The 17,152-nt window shown below is 33.0% G+C and overlaps 1 protein-coding gene across 1 annotated transcript in view; it reads left to right on the forward strand.

The window, feature by feature from the left end:
* IPO9 (importin 9) overlaps window positions 1–17,152 on the forward strand; it is a 30,273-nt gene that overhangs the window by 4,271 nt on the left and 8,850 nt on the right. The window contains exons 3-17 of the mRNA XM_070941615.1: window positions 648–734; window positions 984–1,185; window positions 2,791–2,879; window positions 4,393–4,479; window positions 6,167–6,290; window positions 7,287–7,383; window positions 8,162–8,220; window positions 8,578–8,729; window positions 9,767–9,865; window positions 10,604–10,710; window positions 12,783–12,922; window positions 13,560–13,719; window positions 13,906–14,132; window positions 14,601–14,749; window positions 15,545–15,673. Coding sequence (XP_070797716.1) covers window positions 648–734; window positions 984–1,185; window positions 2,791–2,879; window positions 4,393–4,479; window positions 6,167–6,290; window positions 7,287–7,383; window positions 8,162–8,220; window positions 8,578–8,729; window positions 9,767–9,865; window positions 10,604–10,710; window positions 12,783–12,922; window positions 13,560–13,719; window positions 13,906–14,132; window positions 14,601–14,749; window positions 15,545–15,673 — 1,908 coding nt within the window. The remainder of the gene's footprint in view (window positions 1–647; window positions 735–983; window positions 1,186–2,790; window positions 2,880–4,392; window positions 4,480–6,166; window positions 6,291–7,286; window positions 7,384–8,161; window positions 8,221–8,577; window positions 8,730–9,766; window positions 9,866–10,603; window positions 10,711–12,782; window positions 12,923–13,559; window positions 13,720–13,905; window positions 14,133–14,600; window positions 14,750–15,544; window positions 15,674–17,152) is intronic.

Consider the following 17,152-nt stretch of genomic DNA (forward strand, 5'->3'; position numbering starts at 1 on the left):
ACAATGGGAGATAGGCAATCCCACAAATAGTCTGGCCCAGAATATGCTGGCATTGCTCAGGAGTCAGTTTCCAGAAAGCTTTGTTTAAACTTAGTTTATCTCACAGTTATGTGTCATACTTAAGACTTTCTTGAATTAGAATTGGCAGGCCGGAGTGAATACATTAGTTCACATTTAAATGGTTAAAGTAAGATTAAATAAGCTAGCCTTAAATATATGGTTACATTTCATTACAATAAAAAAAGTAATGTCAAGACAATCATATTAAAATACAGATGTGAGACAATTGCTGTCAATAGAGTGAACTCTATTGGAATATAGGAAGATAGGAATATTCTTGCAATTAAAATATGTACTGAAGAATTAAAGCATAATTTTAAATTAAATTAAATAAAACATTACATCTATTCGTAAAATGTTTCTTGTCTCTGTCAGCTTCAAGTTATATCTTGCTTTATGGTATAATGTAGTGCAGTTCCTGGGCAGGTATAATTTGTTAAATAATGACTAATACTTACTTTAGAACTTTAAAAGCAGCATTCCTCTGTAACTGAAACCAGTTGTGTCTGTTCTTTGAATTTTTGAAGAGATGAAAGATCATATGAAATGATAAATCTGGAAATCTTTATTCTGTTTTTTATTCATAGCTAGCATCTGTGATTTTGAAACAATATGTGGAAACTCATTGGTGTTCCCAATCGGACAAGTTTAGACCTCCTGAAACTACAGAAAGGGTAATGCCTGTTTTTAAAAACTCTATTATACAATACCCAAGTTTAGAACAATTGTAGAACAACTTAGAAACTGTATTTCCTTTTTATGCAATTTAAAGGACATTTAAAGTCGGAGAGCAATGTTTCCTTAGGAGACCTTTTTCCAGATATTTGATAGCCTTTGATTAGTAATGAGATGGCACTTGTAGATATTGCTGTCCTGTGTAGACAAAGATTATTTCTAAGTTCATCTCTTTTTATTCTCCATAGGCAAAAGCTGCCATTAGGGAACTGCTGCCCAATGGATTGAGGGAATCAATTAGCAAAGTTCGTTCAAGCGTTGCTTATGCAGTTTCAGCAATAGCACATTGGGACTGGCCTGAAGCTTGGCCTGAACTTTTTAATCTCTTGATGGAAATGCTGGTCAGTGGAGATCTAAATGCAGTGCATGGAGCTATGCGAGTGCTTACAGGTATTTGTTTCTTATATGCTGTTAACTGGATAATTCTACTACCTTGGCTTGGCTTTTTGCTTTGATTTTTAAGATAGAAAATATTTCCTACTTTAATATAATGACTGATATAGTGTACAGAGTACACAGCGTTTTAATATAAACAAAGATTTTTGACCCTAGCCTTTTATAAAAGTTGTGCAATATTGGGGTATAATAATTAAAAAATATGTCATTCCATTAAATCATTGGGAAATATCGTTTTCCTTAATAGACAGTCACTAATTCATCATTAGATATCCAGTGTGACATGATCTTTATTTCTGTAAATATTGACATTGAAACAAAAGAAAAATTGCACTAGACGCTAGAAAACTCTGCCTCTGTTGGATCTCATTGTGTCATTTTTATCTCAGGGATGGGAAACTTTCAAATGATTATGACACAATTTGGCCAAAATACTGTATTTCATTTTTTTTCTTTTCAGATTTAAAATATTAAAATTGGAATAGAAAGCCGTTTGTGTATGTGTGTGTGTTAAGGATGGATACGGAAGCAATTTACTTTCAGAGGTTTCCTAATCATATTCCCATCCTTAAACTCTTAAAAAATAGTGATTTGGAGCAAGTTGTAGAGGGAAAGGGAGAATGGAACGCCTCCTATTTTTCCTTAATTTAGGAAGGAAGAAACAAACAAAAAAAAAATCTGCCTTTGAAATTTAATTAGATTTTATCAGGATGTTCTCAGGTGAATATGAAGCTTCAATGTTATAGGTTACCGACCCATGATGTGCCTGTTCAAACAGTGATTTTTTTTTTGAAACAATGTCTCAGATTATATTAGTAGAAGTTATACATGTTAAAAATTGTATCTAAGAATCCAGAGTGAATGACAACTACTGATGATAATAATTCATAGACTGAAGTTCCTAGACCTGAGAATGTTCATATCAAACATATTAGTTTGTGTAAATCTGTTTTACTTTAACCAGGAAGCTGAGGAATATAAGAGAATAGTTTCAATGCACCTTTGTGTAACAAGAGTCAATACATAATAATAAATTATGGATATATGTCTAGTTCTCATGAGGCAGATAATCAGTTCAGTTAGAACTTTTTAATCTTATATTTATTTATTTATTATTTATTTATTACATGTATTTATATGCTGTCCTTCTCCCGAAGGACTCAGGGCAGTGAACACAAGTTAAGAAACATGTACAATAAAATCCCATTTTAAACCAAATAACTAATTAATAATAAATAATAAAACCCGGAATCAGAGTCAGCCTATTTGCTTGAATGATTTTATATGATTTTATTGATCATATGATTTTATATGATTTTCATTGTAGAAAGAATGTATATATGTATGAAGATAGGTTTGAATATGAACCCCCATCTATAATTTCTAATAATGGAACCTAGAAATAAAATAGATTTGTTATTTAGAAGAGCTAGACTATATGTAATTACAAGGGAAACTTTTATTCTTTTCTTTGTCCATATGGGCATCAGTATACTGTTAAAATGGATAAACAGCATAGAAATAAGATATATTCCCTGAATATATGTCTGGGAAACCATAATTTAGCTCTATTATATGCATATGTATAATATCTTGCAGAGTTCACTCGAGAGGTAACAGATACACAGATGCCCCTTGTTGCTCCAGTTATTCTTCCAGAGATGTACAAGATTTTTACTATGGCTGAGGTATGGATGAAAATTGTTTTCTTCTGTCGTAAGAATAATATAAAATATTAGCATGTTTAGATTTACTGTACTTTTAGTGGTATTTTTCTTCTTCAGATCCAAATACAGAATACCTCCAGTAAGCATGGAAGGAACAGGGCTGTGGGTACACATCATTGACCAGACTTGACTAATCATTCCAACAACCATTGAATTCAAATGAATTTATTGATATTGTTCTGAGGATGATCAGTTTAGTCCAACTTATACTGTAAAAATGAGGAACAGATACAGGGATTATTGAAACGATTTTTCCTTCTGTTTCCAACAAGAAAATGGATTGATAGAGGCCTTTATGCTAAGGTCCAAGCGGAAGGAAGTCTATATGTGCATAGACTATGATCAAATCTAGTGAGTCCAGCTATGCTTGGGATGCAGGTAGTCCTCGACTTGTGACCACAATTAAGACCAAAATTTCTGTTGCTAAGCAAGACATTAGTTAAGTGAATTTTGCCCTATTTTATGACCTTTCTTGCCACATTTGTTAAGTGAATCACTGCAGTTGTTATGCTAGTAAGATGGATGTTAAGTAAGCCTGGCTTCTCCATTGACTTTGCTTGTCAAAAGGTTGCAAAAGTTAATCACAATACCCTGGAACACTACAACTCTCATAAATATGAGTCAGTTGCCAAGCATCTGAATTTTGATCATTACCATGCTTCAAAGGTCGTCAATGTGAAAAATTGTTATAAGACACTTTTTTCAGTGCTATTGTAACTTTGATCACTAAATGAAATGTTGTAAATTGAGGACTACTTATATTTCACTTTCTTATTCTCCAGAGGCGGGTTCCATCCCATTGCTACTGGTTTGCTTGTGTGCGCGTGCTCGCGCGTGGCACTTCTGCGCATGCGCAGAAGCATCCAGGCAGTGGGCGGAGTCTCCCACTGCTGCAGCTACCAGTTCGCCCAACCCACCACTGTTATTCTCTATGTATAAATGGTGATTGGAGAGCCTCAATCTCCATGGAAACTACTGATTAGGATTAGAAGGATTTTCATGAATTCTCATTCACACGAGTATTCTTCATGGATATCCTAATTAGGATTTTGAGAGGCCAAAAATCTCTTAGAACTTTAAAGCATCCAATAGAATCCATCTGCCTTTAGGTTAAATCATTTAGTAGATCCTTTTCCTTTGTCTGGGAAAAAAGCTGCAGGAACCAAAATCTGCAATGAAATGTCTTTTCTGTCATCCTAGAATCATATAAGAAGATCATGTTATAGGATAGCATATATATGATTTATGTTATATGATTATCTTTTAATGAAATATATTTTATTTAGGTTTTGAACTGAGAACATTTTTATTAGAAAATTTTTAATTTTAATTTTAATTTTCTAATTTTTATTAGAAAACATTCTAACAGGTATTTAAGGGATTACAGAACTGTAAAAGGGAATATTAAGTAACAATAAATATTGAGAACACAATTTCCGTCTTTTTCACAATTATAGTTGATTGTTTTTCTTAGGTGTATGGTATTCGTACAAGATCACGTGCTGTAGAAATCTTCACCACTTGTGCACAGATGATTTGCAATATGGAAGAGTTGGAAAAGGTAAATTATTAATTTCCTTATATGTTACATTGTGATACCATAAAAACTGGTAACATGATCAAGAGTGCCAATAAGTGTTATGTTTGAAAAGCATTTACTCAGATTCCTCTGTGTTGTATAAGTCAGCTTCGGTAAAACATATTTCTGAAATATTCAACCAAAGAAAACTTAAGTTTAGGTACTGGTGGTTTTTATTGTTGTTAAATGTTATTTTTTAATTTACCATTAAATTTAGTGTAGTCATTAAGGAACCAAGTTACAAGCCAACTGAGTTCTAGTCCCACTTTAGGCATGAAAGCCTGGTGGGTGACTTTGGACCAGTCATTCTCTCTTTGAGCCCAGTTTATCTCAAAGGGTTGCTGTTGTGGGGAATATACGAGGAAGTGTGTCTTCGCTGTCTTGAATTAATTTATAAAAAATTATAAAATATATAAAATATAACAATAATAAAAGTGGGACAACTAAATAAAAATATAAAACATAAATTTCTCAATTGTAATTTCTAAGATAGGCAGCTATATGCTGGCTTTTCATTCTGAAACCTATTTATTAAATTGTTTATAAATGTATAAACTGATGCACAATGTAAAAGAAAATAGCTATTTAAAATTTCAAACAAATCATTACACTAATGTAAATAAGAGATTAAAAAGTCTGGGATTACTATTGCCAGATTTACTTGAATACAGCTGCTATGGTATTTTGGCGTGGTTTAAGTAAGTGATTTGAACCCTATTTGAAATTGTATTTATTTGAATTCATTAGCCACTTGATTCTGATGGAATCTGGACAGAGTACAAAGCTAGAAAAACAACAACAACAAAAATAAAAACACCAAGCTAAGAGATAACCCAGACTGAAATAATATTATAGATAACAAAAATGGGCCTTCAACAAACCATAATACAATGTATTATTAATACATCAGCCTTAGGTTTGGAATCAAACACAGGTTTTCAGAGCTTTCTGGAACTTTAAGAAAGAGAGTATAGTCCTTATCTCTCGGGGATGCTGTTCCAGAGGGGGACCACAACAGAAAAGACACTTTCTCAGTCCCATAAGATTACATATTTAATAGATGGGACATGGAGGGCTCCTCATGTGCTGGAATTACAGAACATGGGCAGATACGATTAGAGCCAAGAAGCCCCTCAGATATCTATGATTTCGTCATTATCTAGAGATTTCAGGTACTCAGTTTCTTCTAAAATAAAACAAAGGTTTATTTCATTAAAGGTAAAGGTTTCATTAGAAGCTATTTGAGTCAGCGTTCTTTATTTTAACCATGTATATTTTTCTTTGGATTGAGCTGACTGGAATTATTTTTGTTTAGTAGCATTTGTTGAATAATGAGAGCATCTGGTTTCTGTAGATATAAGGCCTTTGCAAGAACTGTTTCTCCTGGTTTGTTAATATTTTATCAGCATAATTCTGATTTTTCAAAACGACTTTCCAAAATCTTGTTTAGTCCCTAATAGTTATTAGTTGAAGGCTTTGAGTTTATGTAAGATACTTGAATGTCAAATAAGGGAAACTTATAGGATTATGTGTGACCTTGAAAATAATAATAATTATAGCCAGTTAGATTTTTCTATAATAGAGGTATAAAAATGGAATTAATAAATATTGAATCTTCCCTTTTTTCTAATTTTTGAGCTAATTATACTTTTTCTTTTTCTTTTGATAGGGAGCAGCCAAAGTTCTGATTTTCCCTGTGGTGCAGCAGTTTACTGAAGCCTTTGTTCAGGCTTTGCAAATGCCCGATGGCCCTACATCAGATAGTGGACTTAAAATGGAAGTTCTAAAGGCAAGTACAATATCTGATTGTATATGAGTTTGAGGTTGCCATGAGCAACATAAATGAGGATTTTGCATATTCTCATCAGTATAATATGAGAGGTAACAGCAATATTGAGTTTTATATAATATGAGCAAAGTATAATTGGAATTAATAACATAGAGATACCATTAATTTGTCACAAAAAGAATTCACTATAAGAAAAATCAGAAGAAGTCCTTTCATTGCATGAACATATTTCTTTTGGGATCAAACATGAATATCTTATGAAATAGTATTAATGACAAATAGCATTAATTAAATAAATCTGTAGGCATATAGTCCAGGATATTTATTATACAATAAACATAAAAGCATAAGAACAGATCATGTCAATCTAGAAGACCGTATATTCTAAAAGTCCCCTTGTGTATTAAGAATTGTTAATGCAGAAAAATTGTTAGAGCTTTTACGTAGACTATTTTCAGTAGGGTTCTTAAGAATTAATAAAATCTTCTAAACCTAACAAGAACTTAATTGTGCTCAGAGCATCAACAGCAAACTATATTAGATCAAAATGACAACTACACATGGTAACATTATGATGCAAATCCTGACCTTATGTACTTGCATCCTGATATCTAACGTAAATAAGTAACTTACGGTATTCATCATTTGCCTTCACCACAATGTGGTCACTTACTACCTGTAATGTAGCATGCCTATGAATATGTATATATGCATTCATTTATTTAGCAGATGGTTAGTTATAGTAGTGTGCAAAATACTTTGAATTTGTAACACTTTTGTTTGATTTTTTAAAAGTTTCAAATTCAAAACAAGTTGTTGCGATAATTCCTGAAGTGTGCTTAGTTTTGCATGCATCTAATGGCTACTATATGGCAGAGGACTTTTCTCGAGAGGAAGAAATATAAATATAGTGTTAGAATAGCGCTTAAAGAAAAATAGTAATATTATAAATAAAAGCATGTTATTAATTCTAATGCTCTGTTTTTCTTCCTGCAGGCAGTGACAGCTTTAGTGAAAAACTACCCAAGACACATGATTTCCTCTATGCAACAGATTCTTCCTATTGTTTGGAATACACTTACAGAAAGTGCAGCCTTATACCCTTTTTGCTTTGGTTTGCAATAAGCATGAATTTCCTTGAAAGGGAGAAAAGTTGATAGATACTAATATAGTTTAGAGATTATAATCAAGAATCCAAAAGATCTATTTAAAATATTTTCCCCAAAGGCTTTCAAATTGTCTCTTGTGACTTAGTGAATGCTGCCTTTCATATAAGGCTGCTGTTAGCATTCCATGTTGATAGACACTAGTTGATAGTGTCTATAAAAGTTGATAGATACTAAATAACCTGGATCTCATCAGGTGATATTTCATAATGGACAGAACCTGAAACATACCGCTTCTGCTGTAACTATGGGACTGAAGGATGTAATTAAGGAGAGGGTTGAGCTGAAGCTGAAGGCTGATTCTTTTGCTAGAAAGTTTAAGTGAATACATGGTATATTTTTGCCAGAAAGTAAAAAATGATTAGGTTGATATTACTACTCTTAGACCATGCTGCACTATTGATATATTTAGATCTTTTTAATAATGGTTTGTACATACAGTATTTTACACATTTTCTAATGTTGATAGTCTTATTTTATTTGTAATGTAAAGATGTATCTGAATGATTTGCTAATAAAAAATAAATACTTTGAAGAGGGCAATTTTTTCCTGTTAGTTCAGTTGATATTCTTTTTTTATTAGACCTTTTTCTAATAAATGATAGTCTTTGAATTTTTCATTATCTAGTTTTCTTCCATAGATGAAATAATTGCATTGCAATCTAATTGTATGGTAGCTATATTTATTTTCCTTAATTTACTCAACTACCTATGTGAGAACAGAAGTAAATTATACAGAAGAAGTGGAAGATCCAGTGGATTCTGATGGTAGGAAAACTCTTATTAGAGATGTAATGAAAATTGATATTTTAAAATATGCTCCTTGTAAAGAAAAAAAATCAGTCTTTAATCGGTGATGCTTTGAGTTGTCAGACAGAGAATAAGTTGGCTATAGATATTTTGAATGTCAAATGGGTTCTAATATAACAAATTTAGATTGCTTTAATAAGTTTTCTTCTTACATATATATTTTTTATATTTTAAATGTGAGTAAAACAATGAAAGCTATTGGCAATTGGCGATAGTATTATCAAATTTGAATTATATAAAATAATATAATTGTCAAATACTAAAGTAATAATTTGAAAGATCTTTAATATTTTTCATATAATTTTTAAAATTTAGGTGAAGTTTTGGGCTTTGAAAACCTAGTTTTCAGCATATTCGAGTTTGTTCATGCTCTATTAGAAAACCACAAGTTTAAAAGCACAGTGAAGAAAGCATTGCCTGAATTAATATATTACATCATTCTCTATATGCAGATAACAGAAGAACAGGTAAGCACATTTTTCATGCTTTAAATTGTAGAAAATGGGCTAGAAGCTTATTACTTTTCAGATATTGATGAAATACAACTCCAAGCAGTCTCATTCATCTTGGCTTGAAGTTGGCATTTAGCACCACCTGCAGGGGCCCAGGCTTTCTACTCAAAGTAAAATGTTTTTCAAACCTCATTTCATATTTCAATGTTTGCAAGAATGTATGTATTTCAAAATAATGTATCTCAGATTTTGTGTGAGCACAGCATCTCTCTGCAAGTCATTAAAGCATCTCTTCCTTTTGCAAGTTTTCCTTTTGCAAACATAGTATCAATGATTTAACCTGTTCTTGTTTAATCCTCTGAATTACACAGGCTGTACCATATGGCAAAATACTTATTGATTCTCTTTAAAAGTTTAAATGAGTAATGGATCCATAATATTTACCTAAATAGTTTATTACTAGATAAATATCTTAACCACACATTCTGCTTGCTGTGAAGATGCCCCACTATTTTTAGAGATCATAGTCTTAAGACTCTGCCTTCATCTTGATACTACCCTGCAGCTAAACTGCAACTAAGACAGCAGAAAAGTTGACTTGCAATGTTCTGGTGTGGAAAAAAAAAAGACACACAAGTTTCCAAGCAGACAGTCTGGAGCAGCAATCCCCAGCCTTTGCGGTTTGGCGGCCCGGCTGGGGAGGAAAGGGAACCGGTCCACACAAGTGATGGGCTGGCACACCTGTTACCATCATTAATGAAATCCCACCTGGTTGTCAAGCAGGGTATCCAAGCTTGGATACCCTGATCCAAGCTGTGGAGGTGAGCTGTGAAGTGCCTGAATTTTGATTTCATGACCATAGAGGCACTGCAATAGCTGTAACTTCAGGAACCTGATGTAATTACATTCACGCAGCACTGCTGTAATTTTGAATGGTCACAAACAATGGTCATTCACTGAGGACTACCTATATGTGGTAGTTTATTTATGTGTAGTCTTGAATAAGCAAAGGTATTTCTATAAATTATTGAAGTGCTATGATTGCTTTTCAGATAAAAGTCTGGACTGCTAATCCGCAACAATTTGTTGAGGATGAAGATGATGATACATTTTCCTATACAGTTAGAATTGCTGCACAGGACTTGCTGCTGGTAAGATTTTGCAATGGTACAAATTTACAATGTTTTGAAAAATATAAAGCAGGAATGTGGAATGTATGGTTCTTCAGATGTTGAAATATGTTTCACCATCCTTAACTAATGACAGTGATGGCCTATGCTGATAGAAGTTGGAAACCAGTAATAAGTGGTAGAATATAGGTTTGTTTCTTTTGATCTACACAATAGTGGCAAATGGAAGTTGTTTTTAATAAGTAACTTACTGTATGTCACTGTGTACATACTTGTCTCTTAATGCTTGCTGCCTGAGAATGTGTGACTTTTATGCTATTTTATGAGAGCTATTCTGCTCTCAGGTTTTAAGTTGAAAAAAGAATGAAGCAATTAATGGACAGTTTAAAAGGAGATACATAAATGCAATGAAGGTCAGAAAGGCTGTTTAATAGAACTATTTTTATTTAGCATTTATTCTTTTTTACATTTATTACTCACCGTTTTGGAAAGAAGATACACATGAATGGTATTAGATTGCTTTCGAATTCTTCTAATGTTTGCTACGTCTCCATCCTTGGCATCATTGTATTTCATGTAAATATCTAAAATATTTCAAGATGCTAAAAAGAAGACAATTTTGTTAATATTTTTTCCTGACTAGACTGTTTTGAAGCTATTCACTATAACTGCTAACTTCATTATCAACAAAGAATAGTGATATGAAGGTTCCCTTTACCTTTTCTAGAAAATGTGAGCTATTGTCATACTTCTGTATAGGCTGTGGCAGCTGATTTCCAGAATGAAAGTGCAACAGCTTTGGCTGCTGCAGCTACAAGACACTTGCAGGAAGCGGAGCAAGCCAAAAATACTGGTGCTGAACATTGGTAAGAAAACAGCTTCTATAGGTGACAGTATCAGAATATTTAATCCATAATGAAACATGCTAGTATTACAGTGTTTCTCCAAAAATAAGACCCTGTCTTATATTTTTTTGAATCGTAAAATAAGTGCTTGGCCTTATTTTCAGGGATGTCTTATTATTTTGGGGCGCGTGGAGCAAGACAGGGCTCCTCTTGCCGTCTTACCTGATTTCTGTCTCCCTAACCCTCACCAGAGGAAATGGCGGGGATCAGATGTACATGCAGTTAAATATTTTTGGGGAGGATTTATTGGGGGGGGGCTTATTTTAGTGTATGCACTCAAAAGCTGATTGGGCTTATTATCAGGGGATTTTTTATTTTAGGGGAAACAGTATATACCTTATAATCAAGTTAGAAATGAAAAATCTAGAATTAGAGCAGCTGCCTTCTCATTGACTATTATAAGTTATTCGGGGACATTAATAAATAAGCTAAGGTTGTTCATAAGGCAGAATAAATGCTAGTTTTCTAGACACTTTTTGCTTAAATTACAGGAGAATTAATCACATGATTTATTATCATTTTTAATATTGATCAGAATCTAACCTTCCATAGAATGCTGAAGGGCATTGGTATTAGGAGATCATGTAAATGTAGCTGGAAGATACTGATAATGTTGGTGATACAATTATCATAATACTCAATTATGAACTGAAGTTTGTTTAACAAAATAATTACACGGATATTATTACATAACAATCAGCAAAAAAATACAATTATAAATAAGATTGGGCACTAATTAACTGCCAGTTTACTATCTGTTTTGATAATTGCTAAATGCTGTCAGTTTCTATGAAATGAAGATTGGATTTTGCTTGGTTTTTCCTACAAAATAGTGAATTCTGTAAGCAGTGGCTGTTGTGACATCCACTTACTGATTCATTCTGCAGAAGTAACAAAAACATAGATCTATGCCCGTAGATCTCATTTAGTTAAAGACTATATTCTCAATTGTCTGTCCTCTCCTTTCTCTTAGTCATGTACTAGATTTGAAAGCATGCATATCAGAACAGAAAAACGGGATTTAAGGTGAAAATGGAAACAAATGCACTATTATGATTATTATAGTGATCCACACCATATGGTAAAAGCCACCAAATCTATGGCATACTGTTATACTTACTGTTTCTAAAATAATCACAGGATATGATAAATACATACAGTATATAACTGTGATGGCGAACCTATGGCACGCATGCCAGAGGTGGCACGCAGCGCCCTCTCTGTGGGCAGATGAGCCGGCACCCCAGTTCAGCTCCGCCGCAAATGTGCGCATTCCTCCCTCCAGCCAGCTGGTCTTTGGGTCTCTGCCTCTTGTCCTATTGCCACACATAATAAATGGTATTCCCTGGTTCAATGCCATTGAGAATAATTACAAAAAATATTATACATTAGTTTCTTTAAATAAGTTACTTTCAGTAAATATTTTTGTTTCGAATTTCTAGACATAAATATTCTATCTGTATTCCACTGTTGATCAAATAATACAAAATACAAAATAATTCAGGAAAGTTATGGGATCAATGGATATTAGTCTTGACAGCAGTTTGATTGCCTTCTGCTGGGTAACTAATGTCTTCCTTGTGCAGTTGGCTGGCCAGTATGACTAGATGAGCTGGGATCCAATCCAATAGGACATTGCTTATATTTTTATTCCTTGTTAATTTAATTAAAGCTAATACTAGAGAAGATTAATACTAATACACTAAAATAAATAGTAAAACTAATTCATATGAGAATAGTATTTATATTAATCCAATATACAATTTTCCCTGTTATAATACAAACAGATTAAGTTACCCTACTAAACTACATCTGTAACAAACTCTATCTCAAATAGTCATCAGTTAAATAACATACTTCAAATATATAACAGCTCATATTTCCAAATAAAGTTAAATAACCACAGTATTATTTTTGTTACATATGGTAACCCAACTATTATTTTCTTAGTTTGCCATTGGTTTCCTACTGCTTTTTAGTTATCAAGTAAGAAAATAGAATATTAGAAAATTTAAGTAATTTATTCTTTGCAGGTGGAAGATACATGAAGCTTGCATGCTGGCTCTAGGCTCGGTCAAGTCACTTATCACAGATTGTGTAAAAAATGGAAGGATACATTTTGATATGCATGGATTTCTAACCAATGTTCTTCTTGCTGACCTTAACCTGTCAGGTACTTATGGTTGCCTAAAAATAATAAAAAAAGAGAAATTCAAAAATCTTTTCGAAATACTGTATAGAGTTTGGATAAATTTTAAGAGAATGTTTGTGGTTATGGACAAATTGTATGGCATTTAAGTAGGCGTGAGTCCTTTTATTTATACACAGGATGAGATTAATTCAGAAACATTCTTCCAAACATAAAATCAGATTTACAACTATGTCATTTAATGAAAATTTCAAAGCAGAAAGGGAAGTCATTTTAACCCTGGTCTGCAAATAGAAGCTCGTTTTGATTTATATGCATTCATATGATATATGTATGTCTTCTCTTTGTCAACAGTTAAAAAGTAAGGAATACAAACATATTCTTAGTAACATAATGGCAAGTTATCCTTTCTGTTAAAATCCTTAGAATAAAAATGATTAGGTACATTCATTTATTTGCTTCAACCTGCACTTGGAGAATTAAAGAAGTATGCTTTGTTACAATGTTGATCAGGTGTGCACACTTGATACCACTAGGCTACACCACCTATCATGTTTATGTGTAAAAAGATAACTTCATTTTTACTATCTCCAAGTATGTAAACTGTCTCACTAATATATATTATATATATATATATATATATTGTTTTTTTTTCTTATAGTTTCACCTTTCCTTCTTGGCCGTGCTCTCTGGGCGGCCAGTCGGTTCACAGTTGCAATGTCTCCAGAGCTCATCCAGCAATTTCTACAAGCAACAGTCAGTGGCCTTCATGAAACACAACCTCCTTCTGTGCGAATTTCTGCAGTAAGGGCTATCTGGGGGTATGTAGCTGAAGACCTGTCTTGGTTGAACAGTAGCATAATACCATGATTTAATTTTGAGAATGTATAAGACTTAGAATGGTGAAGACATTGAATGTATGATTGTGAGAAATGTTGTGCTGTGTTACAATCTTATTGACAAATGTAATTTTAAAATTTTTCTTTTTAAAATGTTTTTTTTCCTAGCTACTGTGACCAACTGAAGATTTCTGAAAGCACCCATGTCCTACAGCCTTTTCTTCCTAGTATCCTTGATGGATTAATCCATTTGGCAGCTCAGTTTAGTTCCGAGGTTCTCAATCTTGTGATGGAAACTCTTTGCATTGTCTGCACAGTAGATCCAACCTTTACAGCAAGTGTGGAGAACAAGATTTGTCCCTTCACCATTGCAATATTTCTCAAATATAGTAATGGTACGTGTTCAGACTTGCTCTTGATTATGATTACAGATGATTATATTCAAAGAACACTGCTGATCAGAAATATTATTAAGCCGATTAATAGAAAATAGCTGCTTTTTGTTATGCTTGTTTCCTACTGTGACAGGTAGCATTTTAGCATTCAGAAAATTGCTCAAATGGTGAGCATGGACAGTTACAGAACACCCATTTATTAGAAGGAGAACTGATAAACTGCTCATTCCTTGGTCCTCAGGATGCCCTCTATTTTGTATCTTTGCATTTTTTCTGAATACTGTTTGAACAAAACACTTGGCTGAAACCACCCAGCAGTGTAATATTCTAAGAATGCGTATGAATTATGTGTTGGCTAGAATACTTGTTAGTAGACAGGGTGATATTAGAGGCTGCTTTTTCTTATTATAACATTATGATTTTACTAGGATATTTCTCCTTAGTAATTGATATCATTTCTTCATTTAGATCCAGTTGTCGCTTCTCTTGCCCAGGATATTTTTAAGGAACTAGCACAAATAGAAACCTGTCAGGATGCAATGCAGATGAGATTAATTCCAACTCTTGTCAGTATCATGCAAGCTCCTGTTGATAAAATTCCAGCAGGACTTTGTGCAGTAAGTATATAGACATTTTTCTCAAAATATAGAGACATTTGTATAGCCTGACTGCTGATTTAAAAAAAGAAATATTTGTTCTTAAATTCCTAATGAAAAATACATGAAAGCTGATATCCTCCGCAAAGCCAAACAATATAAGAATTAAATAGGCTTATATATTCTAGAAGTCTAAAAATGAAAGTATAATTAAAGCAATTAATATAGTATAATACTTAAATTAATAGCAAAAAGGACAATCAGGTAATAATTTGGCATTCCATAGTTACAATTAGCAGTTTACAGGAGAACAAAGTTTTAAGTAATTTCTTGAAATGTAATATATTAATGGAAATAAAAGAAAGATGACAAGTGAATTCAAAGTAAAGGAACAAAAGTGGGGAAGGTTTAAAAAGTTATTCAGTTTAATGGAACTTTCAGATTTTAGCTATAGATGTGGAAAGCAGAAAAAAATATTTTATTTATTTACTTAAAATACTTACATAGCCACCTGTCTTTTAACAACTCTGGGCAGCTCCCAAAATAAAAAGAGAGATTTGCAAGATTTCTCGATGAGGCAAGACAGCAAGACATTCAGAGAAAAGCTGAAAACAATATGAATCTTCTTACCAACCAAATGCTAGGAAGGTTGTAGAAGTGTCATCTTGAACAAGTTGCTTCTAAGTTTTAGAAAACAAAATAACACTTGCTTATTATTTTTAATTACTTTGGATAAACTAATCCTACTATTGCATCATGTCATCTCCCCCCACCCCCGCTTGTTAGTTATCACCTCTGATTTATTTTCTTTTTCAGACTTCAATAGACATATTAACAACAGTTGTAAGAAATACTAAACCACCTCTTTCGGACCTCTTAATCTTCCAAGCTTTTCCTGCTGTGGCTCAGTGTAGCCTGCACACAGATGACAATGCTACCATGCAGGTAATGTTTTCTGAGTGGCTGTTCAGTCATTTGTATAAAGTTTCTGTATTTAAACCAACCGGATTCATGATGATTAAGATGCAGGGATAAGTTGACTGCAAATGGCAATTGATTCCATTAATGAAATTTAAATGGCTTTTTTATTTTTATTATTATATTATTTAAACACGAAGCAAATCTTTCACAACTGAAATTTAGTTTTCTCTAAGTTTCATTAATAGCAGAAAAATTAGTAGAGGCATCTATGCAATAGGGCTGACAAAAAGGCATTGCAACTACACAACACAAGCCCTAGCCTATTGTACTTGCATCTTGACATTGGGTACAAATATGTAAAAAATAGTGTATTATCATATCATGATGTAGTTTTTATTATTTCTCACTCTTACAATACTTAGCAACGTTGTCAAATTTTACCTGTTTTGCTCTTCCTTTTTTGGTAATTGATTTGCTACAGAATAGAGTAGAGTAGAGTAGAGTAGAGTAGAGTAGAATAGAATAGAATAGAATAGAATAGAATAGAATAGAATAGAATAGAATAGAATAGAATAGAATAGAATAGAATAGAATAGAATAGAATTTTTTATTGGCCAAGTATGATTGGACACACAAGGAATTTGTCTTGGTGCATATGCTCTCAGTGTACATAAAAGAAAAGATACATTCATCAAGAATCATAAGGTACAACACTTAATGATTGTCATAGGGTACAAATAAGCAATCAGGAACAATATCAATATAAATCATAAGGATACAAGCAACAAAGTTACAGTCATACAGTTATAAGTGGAAGGAGATGGGTGATGGGAATGATGAGAAGATTAATAGTAGTGCAGACTTAGTAAATAGTTTGACAGTGTTGAGGGAATTATTTGTTTAGCAGAGTGATGGCGTTTGGGAAGAAACTGTTCTTGTGTCTAGTTGTTATGGTGTGAGGGTAGGAGTTGAAACAATTTATGTCCAGGATGTGAGAAGTCTGTAAATATTTTCACAGCCCTCTTTTTGACTCGTGCAGTATACAGGTCCTCAATGGAAGGCAGGTTGGTAGCAATTGTTTTTTCTGCAGTTCTAATTATCATCTGAAGTCTGTGTCTGTCTTGTTGGGTTGCAGAACCGAACCAGACAGTTATAGAGGTGCAGATGACAGACTCAATCATTCCTCTGTAGAACTGTATCTGCCTACAGAAAGCAGAAAAATAAAGGTTGATATATGGCTGATAAATGCTATTTAAAGATAGGCTATTTAATTTCAGATAGTTGTCATACTTTGAACAAGCTTCACTAATCTTAAGTGAAGGGGGAAAATAACACTTGTTCAAGCAAGTTGATAAAATACACTTGTTTAAATGCAACAACATTCTGGAAAATACCAATTTTGGCTTTATTTCTTTGTGTACCTGTTTCTACCATGCCAGCACTTAAATTTAACTAATGGATATGAATAACATTAGGCATTCATGCATGAAAAAATGAATAACA

The sequence above is a fragment of the Pituophis catenifer genome, unplaced genomic scaffold (genome assembly GCF_029215685.1).
Source record: "Pituophis catenifer annectens isolate HBS135680 unplaced genomic scaffold, rPitCat1.0.hap2 SCAF_3, whole genome shotgun sequence".
NCBI lineage: Eukaryota > Metazoa > Chordata > Lepidosauria > Squamata > Colubridae > Pituophis > Pituophis catenifer.